Source organism: Vanessa tameamea, chromosome 12, assembly GCF_037043105.1.
Source record: "Vanessa tameamea isolate UH-Manoa-2023 chromosome 12, ilVanTame1 primary haplotype, whole genome shotgun sequence".
Taxonomy (NCBI): Eukaryota; Metazoa; Arthropoda; class Insecta; order Lepidoptera; family Nymphalidae; genus Vanessa; species Vanessa tameamea.
Window position 1 is genome coordinate 487,335 of NC_087320.1, and position 21,861 is coordinate 509,195.

Genomic DNA, 21,861 nt, shown 5'->3' on the forward strand with positions numbered 1-21,861 from the left:
TGCAACGAAGTTAATTGTTATCTTAATGTTTTCAAAACATCATACGATATTATGTAACGTAATGCGAACGGGTTCATTGAACGCTAGCGCAACCGCAACTTATGAATTTATGTCGGTAATTTGAAATGGTGCTCTTTTGGTTATTTAAAATGGTTACATTACAGACATATTTAAAAAGGTCATATAATTCTGTCAAAGTTTAAATCAAATTTATTTAATATAGAAGCGTTATAATTGCTTATTGCTCGGCAAATTTAGTGTCGCTTGGGAAATAAATCGGCCCTGAGAAACAAACACGAAGAAAAGGTCAGTGTAGGTACGCACCTATGTGGATAAAGAACCTTGCGGTGATGCTTCAAAAAAAGGATTTTTTTGTGACATACATATAAATATATGCATATTATAATTTGTCGCTAAATGTTGCCACTCAACAATTCTTTTACTTTTAAAACAGTATTCAATAAATGTAAAAAATATCAAAAAGACAGTTTGAAAAAAAATAAATTGATTTATTGTCAATATATAGCACCTCGAACAACATTAGCTATAAGGCTGCTTGTGGCACCTAATGCAACTTTGAACTTCCGATATTTATCACGTCTTATACCATTTTGATAATTGGACTGCAATTAAAAAAAAAAAAAAACTCAGCGAGATTTTAACTTCCATTTCAAATATACTTACTTGGTAGTAGGGCTTTGTGCAACCTCGCATATCTGATCGTACGTTCGCCTGTCAAGCTGGTCCATAAATATATGACATTTATAATGATATATACAATAAACGGTTAATAAACATGTAAGGTTAATGGGAGTTACTTGTAAGGTGATATTTAAGAATATTCAGTAACATACCTGGTAATATCATGAACGAGAACGAGATAAATGCGGATCCCCACGCGATGGCCGCTGCGCGTCGTGAGCTCGTGTGCATCTCACCCAGATACGCGTACACTGTTGCACTCGAGGCCGATACCCTGGAACAAAGTGTTACATTATACTATAATATATAACAAAATCACTAATCGTAGCGACTCGTCTTGTATATACGAGGAGATATTTCTAATATACATATGTTTTTTTATCAATAAACAGTTGCAGTGCGAATATCTCTACGGTCCTTGGATGCCATTAGTACTGTAAGAAATATTAACCGATACGAAGGATTGGTGTTTGGCGGTAGAATATATAAAGTGTGGGTAGTTCCCTGTTGGGTTTGCACAAAGTCCTACCACCACTAAGATACTTATCATTTACACAGCGCCTACAGATAATTACAAACACATTTTAATTAAATAAATATATTATAAGTTGAATAAAACATCTCTTACAGACAGCCAGTGAAGAATCTCAATACCAGCAGCATCCAGACGTTGGTAGAGAAGGACGATGCTATGGAGAACGCAGACGAAGCCACCATGGCCGGCAGCATCACAGCTCGTCGACCACATCTGTCTCCGAGGTAACCCCACAAGAAAGACGTACTTATAATACCTGAAACACAATCAGTAGCTAAGAGACCGGCTGACTATTTCAAAACACGCTTAAATCCATATTAATATTATAAACACGAAAGTAACTCTGTCTGTTATCTCTTCACGTTTGAACTGTTGAACCGATTTAGATGAATGTTTATGTGGAGTCACAGGGAAGGATATTGGCTACTTTAAAATTCACCCCCCGATGTGATAAAACGTTAGCTAGTATATAGCTACTATACTGATATTGAAGGTGTCTGTCTGTAACCTCTTGACGCTTAAACTGCTCAATTCCATCTAAGTCGGAATTTGTGTATTATTACTTCAGCCCTCGAGGGGGTAAATTGGAGATGAAAGTTTTGGTGATAGAGTAAAAGTTTTATATATTTCGAGCTGATAAAGCAGCAGGTTCAGCTTACGTTTATACAAAGCTTTAAAAAAAACATTACGTATTTATTGTTAAAATTTCTCTTAATTCAATTTATGTATTCAAATATCATAAACCAATTTATAAATTTATTTATTTTGTTTGAGTAGTATTCGCCCGTGGCTCTACTCGCTTGGTCGGGGTTAGTTGGCATAACGGGAGAATAGTCCAAGCTTACTTCATATTAAATGTCATCAAATTCATTTAAATATTTTGATCGTGAAAGAGCAACATACAGTCAAACAAGCAGACAGAGTTACCCATTTATAATATTAGTCTAGATAATATTGTTCTCACTGCGCATATTTTAACTTAACAAAACGAAATTAATCGTTGGATAATTACGAACAATAGCTATATTATTGTAAAAAAATATTTATTTCGCAATCAAATAAGACGGTATTGTTTGTTCTGATACTCGTGAGAATACCTACAATACACGTATACTACGTGGGCCCGTGACTCTATGCGATTTAAAATTGAAACGCAATTTTGTCTTTTAATATAGTGTTACAAATTATAATTAACACCAAACAGGGCTGCTACTGAGAATATATTGTTGAACCCATTCAAATCTACATGCTCCAACCACTGAGCCATCTAGGCTATTTTATTATTGAAAGATTTATTTTCAAGAGATTTTTCCAATCATTAATACACGTTATACGAAGATAAATGAGGACCTCGTTATCAGATTCGTAATTGGATGGATGGATCGATGGATGAGACATCGTATCAAATTCAAATCATATTTTACTCTTTACATATATATATATATATATATATATATATATCGTAGCAATGACGTATACACAAAGGTCCTTCTCAATCCAGGGTTAAGGGAGTGCAAAATCCCGGGCCCTAGACGTAGGGTGGGTGGCCAAGAAGATCTCTAAAAATGGTTTTTGTGATGTACATCGCCAGATCACCTGATATACTTACATCCAGGCGCTTGTTGTGCTTAATTCATGATAATTATTGATACGTTAATTATTGTGTCATTTTTTTTTTTATATTATGATACATTTTTATAAAACATATTAAAGATAATCTCACCTATAAAAGCAGCAGCGTTCACCAGCCCCTTGTGTTCGCTGGTCAGCCCCAGCTCGCACTCGGCGGCTGTTATCACGTAACTCATCCCCACAGACTCCATAGACACGTTCAACATTATCATCCCGCAGGTCAACAGTACCAGATGGTTGAACTTTCCGTGACCTGGGAACACAGTTATGTACGATTATATCGAATATAAAAAAATCATTTAACAAAGTTATTGTGAAGTTAGTTTATTTTTTTACTTGATATATTATTTTATTAAATGTGTCAGCATAGTATTCAAGGAGGCTTTACAAGTAATTTTGAATCGTTTTAACCAGATTTACTGTAAATCTGTTAGCAGTTCAGAATGTATATTATATCAAGAAGAACCGGCAAGAATGTCAATAAAAAAAAAAAAAAACACTCGTAATAAACTTGGTACAATTATCGTAAGCCACGTCAAGAAATGTAACTCGTTTACTTGCCGAGGTAATAAAAAATAATTATATTTATTGAACTTTTATCGTTCACTGATATGTATTATTTTCTCGACAACAAGGAAAACATCGCCACAGGAATGAAAATATTACGACCGAGACTCACTATCTGAGCCGAATCAGTGGCAAGCGTGTATTTATGTAATAAACATGAAGTTTATTTATTATTCTCCTTTACTCGTATCTTAGCTCTGAATCTATTGCCACTGGTGATTATATATCGTTATAAGGTTAAGAATCTTTGTGGAAGAGTCGTGTATCTCTTGAGTCTGTCCGTTTACCCCGACTCATAAGTAACCACTGAAAAACTTATCGTACCTTGTGTCAGTAGGAGAATGAGATAGGGATGTTCCAGAACCATGGATGTTCAGTGACGGATACAGGATTGTTATTTGGGTGGGACTTGACCCCGCTAAGCGGAAGTTGCTGCAAAGTAAATGCTCAAAAAGCACACGACATTGTATTTCGCTTTACGTAGTTTAATGCTTGCTAAAGAATTTAATTAGAATAATAATTATTGTGTTCACTTTAAGATTTGTCGTTGAACAATATGACTCCCTTATCAACTGAATAGCTTTACTCTTAGGAGACTCATTTATAATTCATTAATTATATGCCATCAACGCCCTACACTACATTTGCCGAGACGCGGTCTCCACTCTAGAACACGTTTTCCCCAACGGTTATCGGTTCTACGACAAATATGTCCTCAGGCACGGTGGAGTGACGATTTGCGCAAGACGGCTGGCAGGAGCTGGATGCGAGTTGCCGAAGAAAGACCACAGTGGCGTATGTCCAGCAGTGGACGAATATGGGCTGATGATGATGATGATGATGCCATCAACGTGTTAACACAAATTCTGAAAGCACTACCGAGGCACTATTATTAATATCGCAAGTAGGCTTTTAGAAATATGATTGTTATCAATAAAGAAGTCACGAGTAAGCTTAAATAATATATAAATATTTTAAATGCAAAACGAAACCCGTAATCTTTAAATAGGGCACTTCTATATTCAACGGAACAAATTTTAATGACGCCAATTTAGTTCAAGAATGTGCCTACACAGGTGTAAAGATGGGCTTAACTGCTTATAATTATAAACGAACATATTCATTAACTTTTTTTTTCATAAGTCAATTTTAATTAATGCTTATTTGCTTAAATAGTTTTTTTAGTTGAGAAGCTTTAAAATATTCGTTTAACTACATTTACGGTAATCGAGTAGCTACACGACTTAATAATTTTGAAACAACTGTAACAATAGAATTATAGTTTTAGTTCTCGTCTACAAAAAATAAATAAACTAATGAAATGTCCTTCGTACTTTGTAGGATTAGAATTGTCACAAAAAGGCGGTGCAGCAATATTTCATTATAATTGAAAAATTCCTTAGAATTTAAACAAATTGAAAATGTTATGAAAAAAAATTCGGATAACGCTTGAATCTGTAGGAACTTTTGTATACATATAAGCATATAATCTTTTAAAATATTTTTACAATTTTTAAAATCATTAAATTAAGAAAATAATATGTTCGTTATTGCAAAGTTATGTCGATCAGAATAAATTATATCTGGCAAAAAGACCAAGGTATCTTGAACAGGGTATAATATCCTATACTAATTTAAAATTCAACAGGAGCATACAAACATACAAAAGTTCTTATCACAATTTGAACACCGCGCGAAAATTAAATCGAAAGCAATGTTTTCTCCAATACATAAAAAAACGTTACTAACAAATAATTAAAAATATACAAATAAATTAATTATATAATTTATAGCAAATAAGCGGAAAATAAATCAGAGAATTAACCGGTATACATTATTTACGACTATAATAATAAATATCATATAGTCATGACATCGATACATATTTAACATGGTGGGTATATTTTGGCCACACGAGATTTTAAGGAATAGCGATTTAAAAAAGAAAACAATTTAAATTATATAAGCAGATAAGTTCGGGCTAATTATGCAAGTCGACTATTTCGAGTATCTTATATGACATCTAGACATTTGCAACATGGTAGGTTTATAACTACAAACGAGTACTCGAAATAGGCCGTTAACTATAAAAATGCGTAGTCAATTTTAAATCTTATTTCGTTGTTTTTAGGGCATGTCTTCGAACTAAACTCGTAAACTTTAATCGATTCTTCCTATAGTTTTTTACGTTAACAGTATTTAACCGAGTTAGAACGTTTAAATTTTAAGCAAATAACGATAGGTGCTCAAAAAAAATAACATGCCAAGTGCTTATTTTAAAAAACACTGTTATATTAAATGCTTGTCGTTTAAACGCCCATCTTTACACAGGTGCATTATCTATTCCCAAACATTCATGAACTAATGTGATGGCTACTAGAAGTGTCTAAATCGAGAAAGACCTGTTTTTATTCTGTAACTATCTGACCTAGAATTTGAATCAAGAGCCTCGGGCTATATATGATAAGCTAGCCAGTAGACCAACGAGATAATCTAGTAGATATGTAGCTAGAATATAAAGCATCAGCAACCTTCCAAGGAGTTAGCGGAAATTGCTGTTATAAACGTGTATTAAACTGTAAGAAAAAAAAAAAAACGGTGCACAACATACTATATTTCAATGAAATTTCAAGGATTGTGACCTTGCGTTGTCAAGTTTGTCAATATACTTTCAAAAATATGATTCAAATAAACAGTTAGAAAACAAGTTGAATGTAAATAACAGATTTGTTATTCGTATAAAGAAAAAGGCAGATACAGGAAGTTCGATTGTTAGTTACCAAGAAAACATTTTCTCATTTGGAGGGAAGACGCCTGGAATCAGTTTTATTTTATAAATGTTTTTGCTCTTCTGCATGTAATTTACGTAGGACTGCAATTATGTATGACATTCTCTAGCCTGTGACCCAGCGTAACTTCAGGCTCAAGGGTATATCCCTTGTACATCTTAGCTCGTAAGAATGGTTAATATTTCTTACAGCACCACAGTCTAATGGCAGTGGTGATGTCTTACCTTTTGGGACAAACGTCCTTTTATGCTTTCGGGGTGTTACACTGCAATCTTTAAACTTTTAACTTAAACTTAGGTTGCTGAATACGCTTTTAACAAAAATTGATGCAGTTAATTCGATTTTTTTTCTATTGTCTATTTATTTATCATAGTATATTATGACAATGATAGCCAATAAAACCTTAATAAAACCGGTTGATGATGTAATTGTTAACAAAAACTCGTCAAGCAACTCGTACAAGTTCACGGACACTGTTTTCAATGCCGAGTTTATTGTTACAGTGCCCGCAATATTTTCTATAAACTTACTTTTATGGAGGGGGGTAAGGTATTATATATTTATTTTTGCAAGAAAATGCTAATTTGTATTGCTCCAAAACATCGTTTAATTTAAATTAAGTATTATTTACACAAAGTTTTGGGTAGTTTTCTCATCAAATAATGAACAAAACACAACACAACAACAACAACATAATTACAAACAAATTCATTAGCTTTATTATAGTGTTTTAATTATATAGATATAATCTTTGGGTAAACAATGATAAACAAAAACATTTACAATTAATAACAATTATCAATGCATTAAAAAAATTAAACAAAAAATCTTATTAGTGCTAGAACACCTACTTGTATACTAGGTAAGCCTGCGGCTTTACGCGCGCTTAATTTATAAAACTTTACCGATAGGACACAAAACGATCAATAATTATAAAAAACCTAATTAATATTTAACTTTGTAAAGCAAAGCTATGCCAACGTTTAGTTTATCACAAAAATCGAGTCGATGATTAACTCACTCCAGTAAAGAGAATATCATACAAAATAAATCTTAAATACATATTTATATGTAATAGGACCAAGAAGAGGATTATTTTGTTAGTCTAATGGGTAGATTTTAAGGATGCAGAGTTCAAGGTCCAGGTACCAACTCCGGTTCAAGTCAATGCTTATTAACTTGAAATATTGACTTGAGCGTCAAAATAATAATAAATAATTAAACAAAACTTCAATATAAATATTATTTGTTTCAGCTAATGCACCTTAAGTGGGATAAAAAAAAAACTTGAATGCCGCACATAGCGTATTATGAGGTCAGCAATTCGAAATATTTCCTGTTTTTGATAATTTAATAGTTTATACTGAGGACATTATATCCAATTATAATTTTTTTCGGTTTTTTGTATATAACATTTTTTGTAAGAGCTGAGACGACTTTTTCAAGAACACGTGAATATTTACAGAATATTAATGACGAGCAATATTAACTATTATTTATGTTATATATGGCATACCATACTTTTTTAATTAGTACAAGAACTTTCATTGGAGATTTCATGGTTGTTTTTTTGTCGCTAAAGTTTAAAAATGACATGATGATGTCAATGACACAGAGCGACCTGAGAAAGTTAAAAAAAATGAGCTGAAACTTTAACAGCTATACTCGATGCAGATACGATTGTATATTATTTTAAAATAAAATGTCCCCCCGCGTCGTCGTGATTGACTTGAGTACTATACGAGATTTAGGTTTCAGAATTTGGACAATGTCGTTATAAATAATTCGTGGGAATATTTCATAGCATTGTTAAAAAATAAAAATAATGAGATCGAAACACTTGTGATGTTTTAATGCAAATAACATCATAAAATGACAATAGATTTTTTGTGCATATATAACATCGATATAAACTAATTATCTGTATGTAAATTTACTAATGTTTGAGGAAGTAACGCTTGAAAACCGGACATATTCAATTGCTAATGATTTGAATATTTTGTTGATGATTTTAGATTGGACATTTAAGAAGTCCATATATGACGATGTCGCCCGGACGGGACACGGCAGCCAATCTCAAGGAAGACCCGCGAACTACGCAGGACATATAGTTCAGGAGTGTGTCGCAAACTCAGATGCATTAAACCGGATTACCTTCTAGGCAAAATAATAAACACCATTTAAAACATTCATAAGATTGAATTAATTGCATTTACATGCCATTGTCTTTGGGCAGTGGTCACCACTTACCTCGTGACGTATTTGATCATCTGCGTACAAATTTTATAAATAAGTTATATCAAAAGAAATAACAATATTGAATGAGTAACATGTATTATATATTTCATAATTTGACGCATGTTCAAAAGAAATAAGTCATGTTTTGTAGAAAGTACGACGTACATACATACATATATACTATTTCCACGAGGAACGAGCATAAGGAAACTTTATAAAACTAATGACTTCTTAGGCGATGACACCAACGCTCGCCACCAGGGATATCAAACAAAGAAAAAAATGATTCCACCGAGTTAATTCCACCGGTTCTTAGGTCCGAGGCGTTCCGTACCGAACCGGCGATGGATTTTTTTTCTCGACGGATAATAAGCATTAACAGCTTCTATATTAAATAAAGACTTGACTTCAACCTTGATTCTATCATCGCAGATTTGACATTTGAACGAGAGTATATATACTTATAAAGAAACCAATGTTAAAAACAATTATATTAGTAAAGCGGTAAGTAGATGATACAAAAATAAATAGAAAGAGCAAGGGGCGATATTGTGCGACTTTTCTGGTAAAAATAAAGTATTGGAAACAAAAGAACTATTAAATCTTCAAGTAGGTAACAACTGGACTCAAATAAACAACAAGGATTAATAATTTTACGGCTGAAGCAATTAGTACAAGAACTCGAAACTCAACGCAAAATCGACCGTGTAATGTCGGAATAGGCCACACTGACTATAATAATTATTACATTTAAAGGATATGCGCGTCAAATCAACCTCTTTCGAGTGAGACTGGATGTAAGTTTTCACTGCTTAGCACTCGATGGCCTAAAATATGTTTTCCAACATTTCATTTGATAAATTAAAGTTAATGAAAAAAAAAGGTGTTAAAGCAGAATTTCGTCCTATTTTAATTTTATTAAGACCTAAATTGCTGTTATTAATGTCAATTAATACCTTACCCAACAGATCTTAGCCCATCAGTGAGTTTCATTCAACAGTTCTGCAGCCTTATAAACTCACGACAAGATCAACAATAATTTATTTTATAACCAGCTGAATCTGCGGCATCACCCGCACGTCATTTATAAAACATTACTTACAGCATACAAACCATAACACATTTTAACCCTTCGAGGGGTGAAATAAAAATGTCATATAGTCATATATCAATAAGTCCCGGGGACTCAAACCAAGGTTTAAGTGTGAAGAGTAACCATTAGTATAGATATAGATTTATGACATTGGTGACGTATGCGTTGTTTTATTTGACATCATTTTCTTATCATTTGAGATTCAAGGCCTTCTGGGAACCGAACCGGCTTTGCAGCACGAATAAACATAGAAAAAGGTTATTGACTGCTGCGTATAAAAAAAAAGATATAGACAGAAAAAGATTATTAAAAGACATTAAAATGTCAAATTCTTTGTGATGGAACAAAAACTTGTGGAGCAGGAATATAGACACTTATATAGGGTTCTGTAGATTTATATATATAATTAATTATTTTGTTTGCAGTAATATTGGATTGGTAAATGGGTCATCTTCTACTGGATAAATCATCACCACCCATTGCCATTGCCGCTGTGACAAATAATAATTATTTCTTACATTGCCAATGCACCACAAACCTTTTGAATAAGAAGTTGTCCTTGTGGAGTTAATTAAACTGGCTCATTCGCCCTTCAACACAATACAGACATTCAGTAGTGCTATTCGTCAGTAGTATAAGGAATCTGTCACCTATCACCTAGCCCTATCTCTCGTGCCTTCAAATGTACACATTACAGCGTAACGAATGTTGTCAGGCAATAAAATATGATTTGACGAATACATGTCTGGGAGATTTTCATCCGATACATGTGCAAATTGCCTTACGATGTTTTCTTCCACCGCCGAGCACGGTTCGAAATGTAAATAAAAATTCAGTGTTCATTGCTGAGATATGAATCCGCCACCTGGGGAAGATTAACTTCGTTGTTTGTTTTTATCCGCTTTTTTTACGCATCGTTCAATTCATATAGGTCACTAAAACCGCCGTGATCACCGTCTTCGGTCGATCTTACCACTGCATTATCTCGGTTTGATTAATTATTAATGTATTCTTTTTTTCTTCTCGTTGTCCAAATAAAAACTGACGTCGGAGCTATTTATATGTATATAAATGATGCACATTTTTTTTATGTAGAACCCAAAGCTTGATCAATGCTTGTAAAGTGTAAACTTATTTAATAGACTCTTACGGCAAACCCGTTCGTGATCCGATACGAATTTGGATTATGCTAACTAGTTTATTTCATAAAAATCTATTTTTAGATGTGATTTACTTTTCTGCAAAGTTAAATTTACGTAGTGGGGATACCGTTATAAAATAACGATTTTTTTTTAATAGATCGATAACTAAATTAGATTTGACGTATTAGGAAGAAGGGTTAACGGGAGCGCCCTACAGGGCATTTGTCACTTTCGATTTTGTCATCGTGGTTGTAGCTTTACTTTAATGATCCGTGCGCTTCATTAGCCTCTTTTTTTACAATCATTGCCGTCAATACTTGCAACTCTGGTGAGGTACTACAACCTTTAGCGCTCAGCTTCAAGTCTTCCCGGACTAAATTTATAATAAAAGTAGCCGTTTTTTTGAAAACCGATATCGTTTCCGGAATTCTTCATCGTCCAAAGAAAATGGATTCCCTCTTGACCGATACAATTTTCTGCGCCGATTAATGACATAATTTTCAACGACCGCAATACTGTCCAGGGCTTGTAATGCTTGCATATTTAGGAAAATACGTAAGATTTATTTTAACAAAAATTGTGATGTCGGATATGTATTAGAAATCAAATGTCATCGCAAACGTCAGCTGATCAAAGTCGGCCATGTTTCTTGCTAATATACGTTTATCGAAGGTTAATAGTAGGGTCTTAGCTTGTATAAATCAAAGACACTTTATCGGAGGTTTATCGAACGTTTTAGTGTTATCGAACGATTATGTAAAAAACTTTTGACAATCTACTTTTTGCGAGGTTTTAAACCTCCGATAACTTATTATGAATAAGACCGCATATGTATTTATAACTAGAAATTGAACGTTAAATTTAATATCAAATTTAAACAATTTATAAGAGCTATGGTATATTTATTGGCATAACGTCGGCTCCTTTTGTTGTCATATATACCTTATATCAACCCTATACCAAAGCTGATGAGTCAGTACGTTTCAGTGCACTAATACTCCGATCTTTCTTTAAATCCGTCTGGGTAGGTATCAGATTTTCTACCGCAATACAGCATTACCTGTTTTGTTATATTCCGGTTTCAATAAACCAGTGTAACCACAGCTACAAGGGAAAAAACATTTTAGTTCCCATCATTGCTAGGATTGCTTGATAGATAAGAGGAATTATTAATATATCTCATAGTGCAAATGTCTATAAACTGTGGTGACCACTTAGCATAATGTACCCTATTTGCCAGTACGGTGTGACCAAAAAATATTTGGGCAGCCATTGTTTTATTTACGTCACGAAGGTCATTTAGTGGTAACAGTCAATTGCCAATAAACACTAGCCCTAGAAGATAAACTAAAGTATTTATGACATTTACTCTCACCAACGATACACTTCGAACGTAAATGTACTTCTGTATAATATTATATAATTCAGTGTTGCAGAACTATCGACAGTATTGCTAGGTCTCTGTAAGCACTACTATTGGTAGCAGCAATACTAATATATTGATAGACTATTGATACTATCGCTAACACTTAAACTATCGATAGTTTATCGATAGTGGACTATCGATATGCAACACTAATATAATTATTCTACTCATAATAAACAATATAACATCTGCACTGTGATGACGTAATAGGCAACCAATGAAAGTTCAATACGCTAGGTTAGTAAATCTGATGCTCATTACAGTGGAAGCTTGTGTTTGAATTTCGCAAAAATTGATAAATAAAAAAAAGTAGTCAACGCTAGTAGCCAGTTGAAAATAATAGTAAGTGTTTTTCAGCGTAACACATTTGTTGACTCCTAAAAACGTATGACACTATATTTATTTGTTTTGGCGTGCTAAGAATGTCATCTTAAACGGGTCGAGTAAATAAAGTTCTAAAAACTTCTCAAAATCTCGGTCGACCTTCACATTACAAAACGAAGGATTTTTTCAAATTTCAAGCGTCTGTCTCATTTCCTAAACGTATATTTGAAATAGATGCATATATGTATTGAATAATATAAACCTAAAAGTCAGGATTTCTACCTGGTAAGGTATGTTAGCTAATACAATATTGTTTTCTACTTCAAAAACGGCATAAAGTTTTTAAATGGACTTTATCAATTTAACTAATCTCAATGAATACTGAACGCTTATTGGCCATTATGACGTCATCATTACTACCGACCAATGATCGTTCAGTTAAATGTTAGTAGTTTAGCAGTTAACCGTACTTTAACTAGCGGTTCAGAAACTGAAGTTTAATATTGTTTTGACCTGTGTTGTGACTGAGTATAATCTTTATTTCTCTTATGCTAATATAGTAATAAAAGTTACAATAGCACTGAATAGACATACGTCAATATAATTTATTTGTATGTCATTAAAAATATATTAGTACCTCCAATAGTAGTTAATTGCAATATATTTTGTATGGAGTTGGTTTGGCGGACGTACGTGGTCCATATGGACCACTTGATGGTAATATATTGACCATACCTTACATAGATGATGCGCTTGTGCTACCAACCCTGGGAACTAAGATGTTGTGACTCATGTAATATCTGGTGAGTGGGTGGTATCTATCCAGATGGGCTTGCATAAAGTACCAAGTAAATAATAAGTAGATAACATTAACATTTATATGAAATAGTAATATCAACAACCAAGTATTTTTAATTCTAAGTTACAGACAGATTTTGATAAATCTTTACCAAATCAAATATATAAATATATTATATTAAAGTAAAACAAAGACAAGACTCGATGAAATAAACATAAATAGTGATATATTTGGTTTTTGTGGTAAGTACGGTATACACGTTTTTACGATAAGATTCCAGAAAACGCACAAAAATATTCAATAGTAAAATTCAAAAGTTTTTTTGTTGCAGGATATTACAAATCTAATTAATTTCTAGACGACTGCACACATTGGGAATTAAAGGATCACCCCCGAGCTATAAAATAAAAAATATATTCCGTGTTTGTAAATAAACCCATAAACGTTAAATATGAATAGAAATAACTCCTGATCTCCTTCGCCGGTTCTCAGGTCCGAGGTGTTTATTTCCAAACGGGTGCGCGGTGGTAGAATTTTGACAGTTAATAAGTCAGTTTAACGTTTCAATATTTCATGACGATTCTGACTTTGACTTTATTAAAAAAACTTTAATCATCAATCATAATATATTTGATGATTGATTAATGTATTAATGGTTGCTAATTTATTTATCAATAAAAGTACTGAGTTCCTAGCCGGTTATTTTTGGTTAAATGAATATTGCAGTGGTAGATTAACATTTAATTTTGACTTAAAACAACCAATCAATAGTATTTCGTGAGCTCACTTTGATAAAATGCATTTAGATTTATTTTCATCGAAATCAGTAATTATTTCGATTCAAGAAAAACCGTTCGTACTGTAACCGTAATTGATTTGTGATTTTCTAGACTATCGACTGATAAAAGGGCTTGGGATAGAACAGTCCTGATGAAAATAAGCTTACCGGTTATCTCGAAGGCATCTTCAAATACAACTTCGTTGAGCTTCCCCAGGCTCTTTTCAGCATCTGCCTGCATCTCATCTAACTTCTCTGCACTACGTTTACTGGCTTCGATGAAAGCTCTGACTTCGTTGAGTCTTTCTAAACTCCTCTCTGAGGAACTGTGGTCGTTATCTTGAGACATTTTCGGTAATTTAACTAACGTTTTGGCGTAGATTTTAATTTAAAATATTTAAGTTAAATTGTCTATAGCAGATCACTTCATATTTTATTTAAAAAGCATTATATAATTGTTCGTTTCAATTTTAATTAGTTAAAAATGTATTATTATAACTTAAGATTTTTACTAGAATAACTATATAGTATCTAATTATTTTAAAACGAAATAAATTCGCGTAATGTTAACGTAACTAAAACCCCGTCTGCTCTCCACGAGGTATCGGTATGTACTAACTAATTATAGAAACAGTTAACTGAGTTAGTTCGGGAGCGTGAAGTGTATGCGAGGTGAATATTATCACGTAATTATGACCCTTATATCGAATTGCATAAGTATACTTATCGTATAATTTTGTTGAGGTATAATGTTGTAGCGTACGTCATGTAACTGATAAAAGTTTATCGACTTTATGTTGACAGCAATAAGGACTAAATTTTACAATTGATCCATAAAGACACCTAACATGATAACAATGTAGTTTTGCACAGATATTTTTTTTGTAACACAAGCTGTTGCCTCGGCTTTGGAAGTGTTTGTTGCAAAGTTGAACAGACCTTTGGTAGGGAATACAATACTAATACTAAATGCTTTTGACACGTGTTAAAACATATGTTTTAATTGAAATTTAACCAAAACATTTTTTTTTTTTTTTTATGTTTTGATTTTATTAACAGACAAAAGAAGTTATCAGTTCGGCTGTTAATTTTAACCTTATTGATCTAAGTGTATATAATAAAGTTTATCATCAAATAATTATCTTGTTTAATCATCAGTAAATTATAAACACAACAAAATAATGGTATCCATAATGGTATCCATAATGGTATCCAATATTAATTCCTTAATGGTGCTTCCTAATTTATTCGTATATAAAAACATATATATCTCAATTTACATTTGAATACTGTGTGAATTTATAGTTTAAATTTAAAGATATGTATGTAGTTCAACCCGTACTTATTCGAATAATTCAATAGACTTACCATACTAAAACAAGTAATCTTACATAAGGTTAAAACACTAATACACATGTCAACGAATCGTTATTATAAATCAATAACGTTGTTTTGAGTAAGGAGTCGTTCGTATGAAATTTTACATTACATAGTTAATATGCGACTCTAATTAACTAACTTATCAACATTTTTATCGGTACGCTTTTGAAATACGCCTCGTTGGCAATTCTAAACCGATCGTTTTTTGACTTAAATCGTTAATTTTTTCGTTCGTTTCCGGACATTTATTTATACGCTGCTATGGTAGCTTTACTTTAAATAGTTCGTTAAACGACGTGCTTGTAAAAGCCTACTTGAATAAAGTATATTTTGATTTGATTATACTTTATATACAATGTACATACTCACGAAACACAGGTCCATAATGAATATAATTTTGATATATATATTTTTTTATTTTTACACATTGATAGCTTATATTCCAGTAATAATTAATGTCAAAGTCAAAATATTTAATGTAGAACCATTAACCTAATTCTTTATTGCCAAACATCTTCTATATCTTCGGAAAGAAGTGTTTCAGACCAGAAGAGAACTGGCGAAAATAACTAAACGGATTCCATCAATTTTTCTCGTGAATCGAATTTTACGTCCGGCTATCCTGCTAAATTTGACGATAAGACGGGATCTTGGGAATATAACCCTTACGGCACAAATATATGATTTGGAATTTATGACGGACGCGAATATTTTATCCGATGATTGCGGATTAAAAAACAGGCAAGCAACAATGAGTTTTATTATGCTTAATTAGTGTTTATAGTTAATCTCGTGCTTAGTGAATCCACAAACTCGCATTAGAGCAACTTGGTGGAATTTACTTTAGCAACAAACCTTCTCCTCAAAGGGAGAGGAAGTCTTCTGACTTCTGACCGAGTCTGGGATAATGACAGACTGTTGTTGTATGTATTAACAACCGCACTAACATTTCTCAATCTTTAATTCTGTTGCTAAGCTAATATTACGCATGCCACATAGTCTATGACACACGACACTGAGATGAAATAAAACCTTCTCATTTGTCGAAATATGATACGATTAGAAGGAACAAGGGTTCACAGGAACGAATAATCATACCAATATAATAGATTGCTAACATCATAATGCTTCCTTTTGCTTCGCAGTAGAGTTAAAATAAATATTCTTTAATGGCATATCGTTCATGAAATCGTTGAGTGTGCTGTATTGGGCTTTCTAGAAACGCCGCCGTCAGGTATTGTTGTGGCTATCGTTGATATCTGAGTTCTTGGAATCAATGTAAATATATGAAATGTTAAATTTAAATGAAAATTAAAAATATATTGTCATTTTTAATGAAAAAAATCCTTCCGCCAAACAAAAACTTTTCTTGACTCTCAAAAATCTCCTCACCACAACTATGGCATCTATTGAGCTCCATTAATGCGTCTCTTGAAGTGACAAAAGCTAGGTACTAAGTCTGAAACAAATGGTAGGTGGTCAAGGATGTCGAAGCTAGCACCACACATTGCATACAGATTTGCCCGAAGTTGTGTAATAAGTTTCTATTAATCCTAAGATTTTTTTTATGGGCCGACAGGCAGGCCACCTGATGATAAGTAGCCACCATTGAAACATTAATCATTCCTCATATCAGTAATACGTCATCAACCTTGAGAGCTAAGATGTTATGGATTTTGTGTCTGTAGTTTCATTGAATCATATAAATATTACTGTATCTGTTAAAATATCCCAGAACATTGACGCCATTAGTTCAAGATACAATGATTATTTCCTAAAATATTTTATATAAACTAGAAGTCATTAAATAAATTTAACTAATAATTATCATTAAATGGACAAATTCACACTTTGCGATAAAATGTAAATTTAATCGGCAGGTCAATGTTGATGATAATATACGTTATTAATACATAAATTATCGAAATAGGTTAACAATTTACATTGACCTACTAGAAATTCCATTTATTTCTTAAATGATTTGAGAAAGTCATAGCGTGATAAACAATCTCATTTTATATTCTATGATAAATGATTAATTAGCCATTAATAAAAATACATTTTTTACAAAACATATTTAAATAAAGAAAATTATTAATAAATAATTCATTGTCGCTCCGTTCAGCCTTTTTATTAATTAATATTAAAATGTAATTAGCTTTGGCCGCGAATTCTTTCGTGGACAAGGACAATAGATAAGTTTAAGGCCAATGTCGAGGACTTGTTCACAGGAGACATTTTAGTGCACATATATGTGTGCAGGAATTGCACATATTACCTCACACTAATTTAAAACCGGTTCGACATCAGGCGCTTGGCGGGCCGTCATTGCCCAAGCTGTCTACATATTTATGGTAAAAGGACACCTTCCTTTGACCTACTACTAAAGTCTTATAAAATAGCAGCGCTGTATTCAAATATTCTGGATTTTGTCAAAGTATATTAGGGAGCGAGTCGTTTATAGATAATATGGCGTGCTTGTAAACCCATTGGTCCCCTGATGGTAAGTGAGAAATTGAGAGTGAGAACACTGAGAAAATATATTTCGACAAAAAAACCCAATGACTTTTTAATGGCCTGACCAGGGCTTGATTCCAGGACCTCTTAATTTGCCGCTTTTTAAGCTAACCACTAGATCAAAGAAGCAGTCATAGACAAATATATTATATTATAGTTACATAATGTTGTTTTAAACAGCAGCTGACATTAATACTATTTTTGTAGTGCAGAAGACGGCTATTCGTGCAATTTATAACCTGGGCCCAAAAGATTCGTTAAGAGGTAAATTTAAAGAAATTAAAATAATGACTGACGCTTCTCAATTTGTTGTTGATAATGTTATGTATGTACGCAAAAACATAAATGATTTTCCCAGAAATTGTGACGTACATTCTATTAACACTAGGAACAAGAATAAACTTGTTACTCCAAGTACCCGATTACACACGGTTAGTAACTCATTTTTGGGGCAATGTATACGTTTTTACAACATCCCAGAAAACGTTCAAAATTATTCAATTATAAAATTCAAAAGAATCGTTAAAGAGCGTTTGTGTGCTAAAGGATATTACAACACTAATTACTTTTTAGTTGACTGCACACCTTGGGAATGAAATGATCGCCTCCAGGCTGTTTCAAATAGCTAAAATATAATTATTATTGTACATGCAAAATGAAAAAAAAATATATATCCCGCTGAGTTTCTTTCGCCGGTTCTTCTCAGGTCCGAGGTGTGAAATTCCGAACCGGTGGTAGATTTTTGACTATTAATAAGCAAGACACTTCTATATTTAATAAAGATTTTTGACTTTGACATTGACTTTGACTAAAACATAGTGCAATTTTTCGTCCGACTGTCTAACCGGCCCATTAGCTCAGTTGGTTAGAGCGTCGTGCTAATAACGCGAAGGTCGCGGGTTCGATCCCCTCATGGGCCATATAATTTTTCTTTTTGGTTTACAAAAATTCTTGGTTATATATATATATATAATAAATGATAAATTTATGAAATTATACAACTATCAAAGATATGATGGCAGCTAGGTATAGGATATATAATATATTACAAGATCGTTGATTTACATACTGTCACGTTTTTATTAAAATTCATTGATTTAAATCAAATACTATACAGTTATTAATTTATGGATTTTTTTGGTTTAAATTGAACATACTGCTTTGTCAATAATCCTTGAATTCAGGAATAAGCTAGGCTATGTATTGCAGTACAGTTTTATAAATAACAAAAAGTATTTTTCTATTGAACTATCCCGTTGATCCCCACATATTTATACTCGTCGAGGACTTGGAGTATTGAGGGGGGATTCAGCTACAAGTTATCTTTGATGGTTCTCTTATAATCTTCCTGAGTGAAGGTCGAGGGTCGGTATATCCAGGGCGACGTGTATACCATCATCATAGTGCGTGGTTCTATTTATGTACAAAAAAGTTTCGGTCAAAATAGTTCTTAATATTATTGGTAGTAATAAGAGAGGCACAGTCACCAATAGCTGACTTCGTATTGCATATGAGGTAAGTGATTACTGAGCTGATTGGCTACTCTAGAGCCTCCTAAAATGGGGCGTATAATTATAGATTGTGTTTTGTAGAATATTTTTAAATGTTATATGGTATATCTTTAAATATGTCACTTAATATTGATTTTCATTGAATTATACATTTTCCAATGATAGAAAATAAAAGGTTACAATGGATGTTTCAGCCTTAGACGTAGACACGTTCGTGGAACCATTTCTCTTGGCAATTTAGTTTCAGTGTCGGTGTCTTTGATAATTTCTAACCGATATTCTAGACGGCCCATGGAAGGAAAAGACAATTTATCTAAGAATATGGACCGGATGTTCGGTGGACAACAATCCTATAGGCAGTTACGTAATTAGAGGCAAGGAAGAGAGACTTTAAGCAATTAACTGCTTTCATTTTACTTCTGTCATGAAATAATCGTATACGTATATATTGCTCTAATACATTTTACAACAGAATATATTGATATAAATAATAAAGTATGTATATATGTCATTATATATGTGTATATATGCTGAAACTATAGGTATGACTGACCTTAAAGTTAGCGTAGTAACTCCGTTCGGGGCGTACTATTTCCACTAAGAAAGAGGTTTAAAGTTTCAACTCTAGGGGGAAATGGAAGGGCTTACTTTGTATAAATGTTAAACGTACGAAGTCATCAGCTTGTTTATATATTATATTCAAATACATAGTATATCTTACAAATGCGGGGGAAATTATTTTAGAAATATGTTTAGTTTTGTGCTCATGGAGTCCGGAATCTTGTTAGAGTTAAGAGTCATTCCTGCTTCTGGCATGAAAATTTTGTCTGCAAATCTGGCTATTTTATAACAGAACAAAATATATCAAGCGATCAAAATTAACAGTCTAAGGTGCGAAATACTCTTTCAAATAAATAGTAGATGAAAGTTTTTTATACAAACATAAAACATTGCAAGCGTACTTACAAATAAGCAAGCGTACTTCTCTTCTAATAATATAGTGTATTTTTATTTTAACGTTACAAATAAATAATTAATAACGTACTTAGAATTAATACATAACGAAAATTATATTTAATTTATTTCGTTTAAAATATAGCATTAAGTAAGCCCAGTGTAATTGCTAATAATTTATGTCAGGAGTTCAGAAGTTTAAGTAGAAATTAATTGATCTTTAGAAGATAGTGGATTGAATATGTGCGTCGATGATAAACTTTTTAAAAATATAATAATATAATATACATTATGGAAAAGGTATTCATTGTAAAATTTTGGCGTTATGGTGCTTTTTTTGTCTGCCAATCGTTTTGAAATAAAAAATCGGAATTTAGATTAGGAGTTCCTTTTTTGATCAATTGAACTATTGTATCTGAGTAGTTTTTAAAACTACCTTTTTATGGTAATACCATTTAAATTCTTTGGTATTTTGTACACCGGTAGCTTGTATTCATAAATTTAATACCTTGTTTATCCAGAAGGACGTTATATGAAAATAGTGCGCGGTGGAATTGTTCGTTTAATTCAGCGTCTCTAATGATTGATAATGCAACTTTTTAACGATGTGATCACTTATGTTTGTCTAAATTATGATATAGCCGTGCCTTTAGTAGTTCATGTAGTAAAATGTTGACTATTTATTGAGGTGGTATTATCGTCGTGTTATTATAATAATTCTATGATCTGGCTACGCAAACCATAATTTAAAGGTCAATGCAAAGGACCTTGAGTTCTAACTCGGATTTCACCTGCATTTTTGCAGCCTTACAGCGATTCCTTGAATCGAAGTCGGCAATACGAATGTCGCCTTCTTGTCTGTCGAAATACAATTAATTTAAATAGCATTTAGTAAGCTTTATGTTATGAGTATAAAATTATCTCAGGCGTCGTTATATTATAAGTAATTCTGATGTGATATTTGTGCTCATTATCTTCCAGGTGATTAATAACTTAAAGGGCAACTGATCGTAAGTAAATAATAAATCAACTAGACAGCAGTTGATTATTTCGACGACCATTATTGGGTAAGCCGAGGCATACCCGATGCAATTGATTTTTAAAATGAAATAATGACAGATCTTTTTACGGTCGAATTCACTTAGCAGGTCAATTGAAATCATAGAAGAAGAACTATAAATGGCTTGGCGACTAATATTATTAATAGAGACGAAATACTTACATGATCTATTAATATCTCGTGTTATATATTTTCTCTGAGTCTATTTCCTGTTTATGTTTGAATTTCTGTTTGAAACAAAAACTAAGCTTTAAAAAACTATTTATTGTGTATGTGTAGCATTTACAAAGTTAGTTTACATTTTTACGACAATGAATTAGATAGTAGATAGAAGATACCTGAGTTATGTGTTTATAATTATAAATAACATTATACTATATACATATAACAATATAAATAGTTATAAATAGATTA

General features: G+C 32.5%; 1 protein-coding gene and 1 non-coding gene across 2 annotated transcripts in view; one reads left to right on the forward strand and one right to left on the reverse strand.

The window, feature by feature from the left end:
- LOC113401484 (synaptic vesicle glycoprotein 2B-like) overlaps positions 1-14,616 on the reverse strand; it is a 28,104-nt gene extending 13,488 nt beyond the window's left edge. Inside the window, exons 1-4 of the mRNA XM_026641419.2 lie at positions 14,194-14,616; positions 2,961-3,122; positions 1,331-1,493; positions 855-976 (exon numbers count right to left, since the gene is read on the reverse strand). Of these exons, the coding sequence (XP_026497204.1) occupies positions 855-976; positions 1,331-1,493; positions 2,961-3,122; positions 14,194-14,374 (628 nt within the window). The 5' untranslated portion in view covers positions 14,375-14,616. The remainder of the gene's footprint in view (positions 1-854; positions 977-1,330; positions 1,494-2,960; positions 3,123-14,193) is intronic.
- A 4,152-nt stretch (positions 14,617-18,768) lies between these two features.
- On the forward strand, positions 18,769-18,842 carry Trnai-aau (transfer RNA isoleucine (anticodon AAU)). Its single transcript has one exon. It is a non-coding gene; the product is annotated as a tRNA-Ile (tRNA).
- The last annotated feature ends 3,019 nt before the right edge of the window (positions 18,843-21,861 follow it).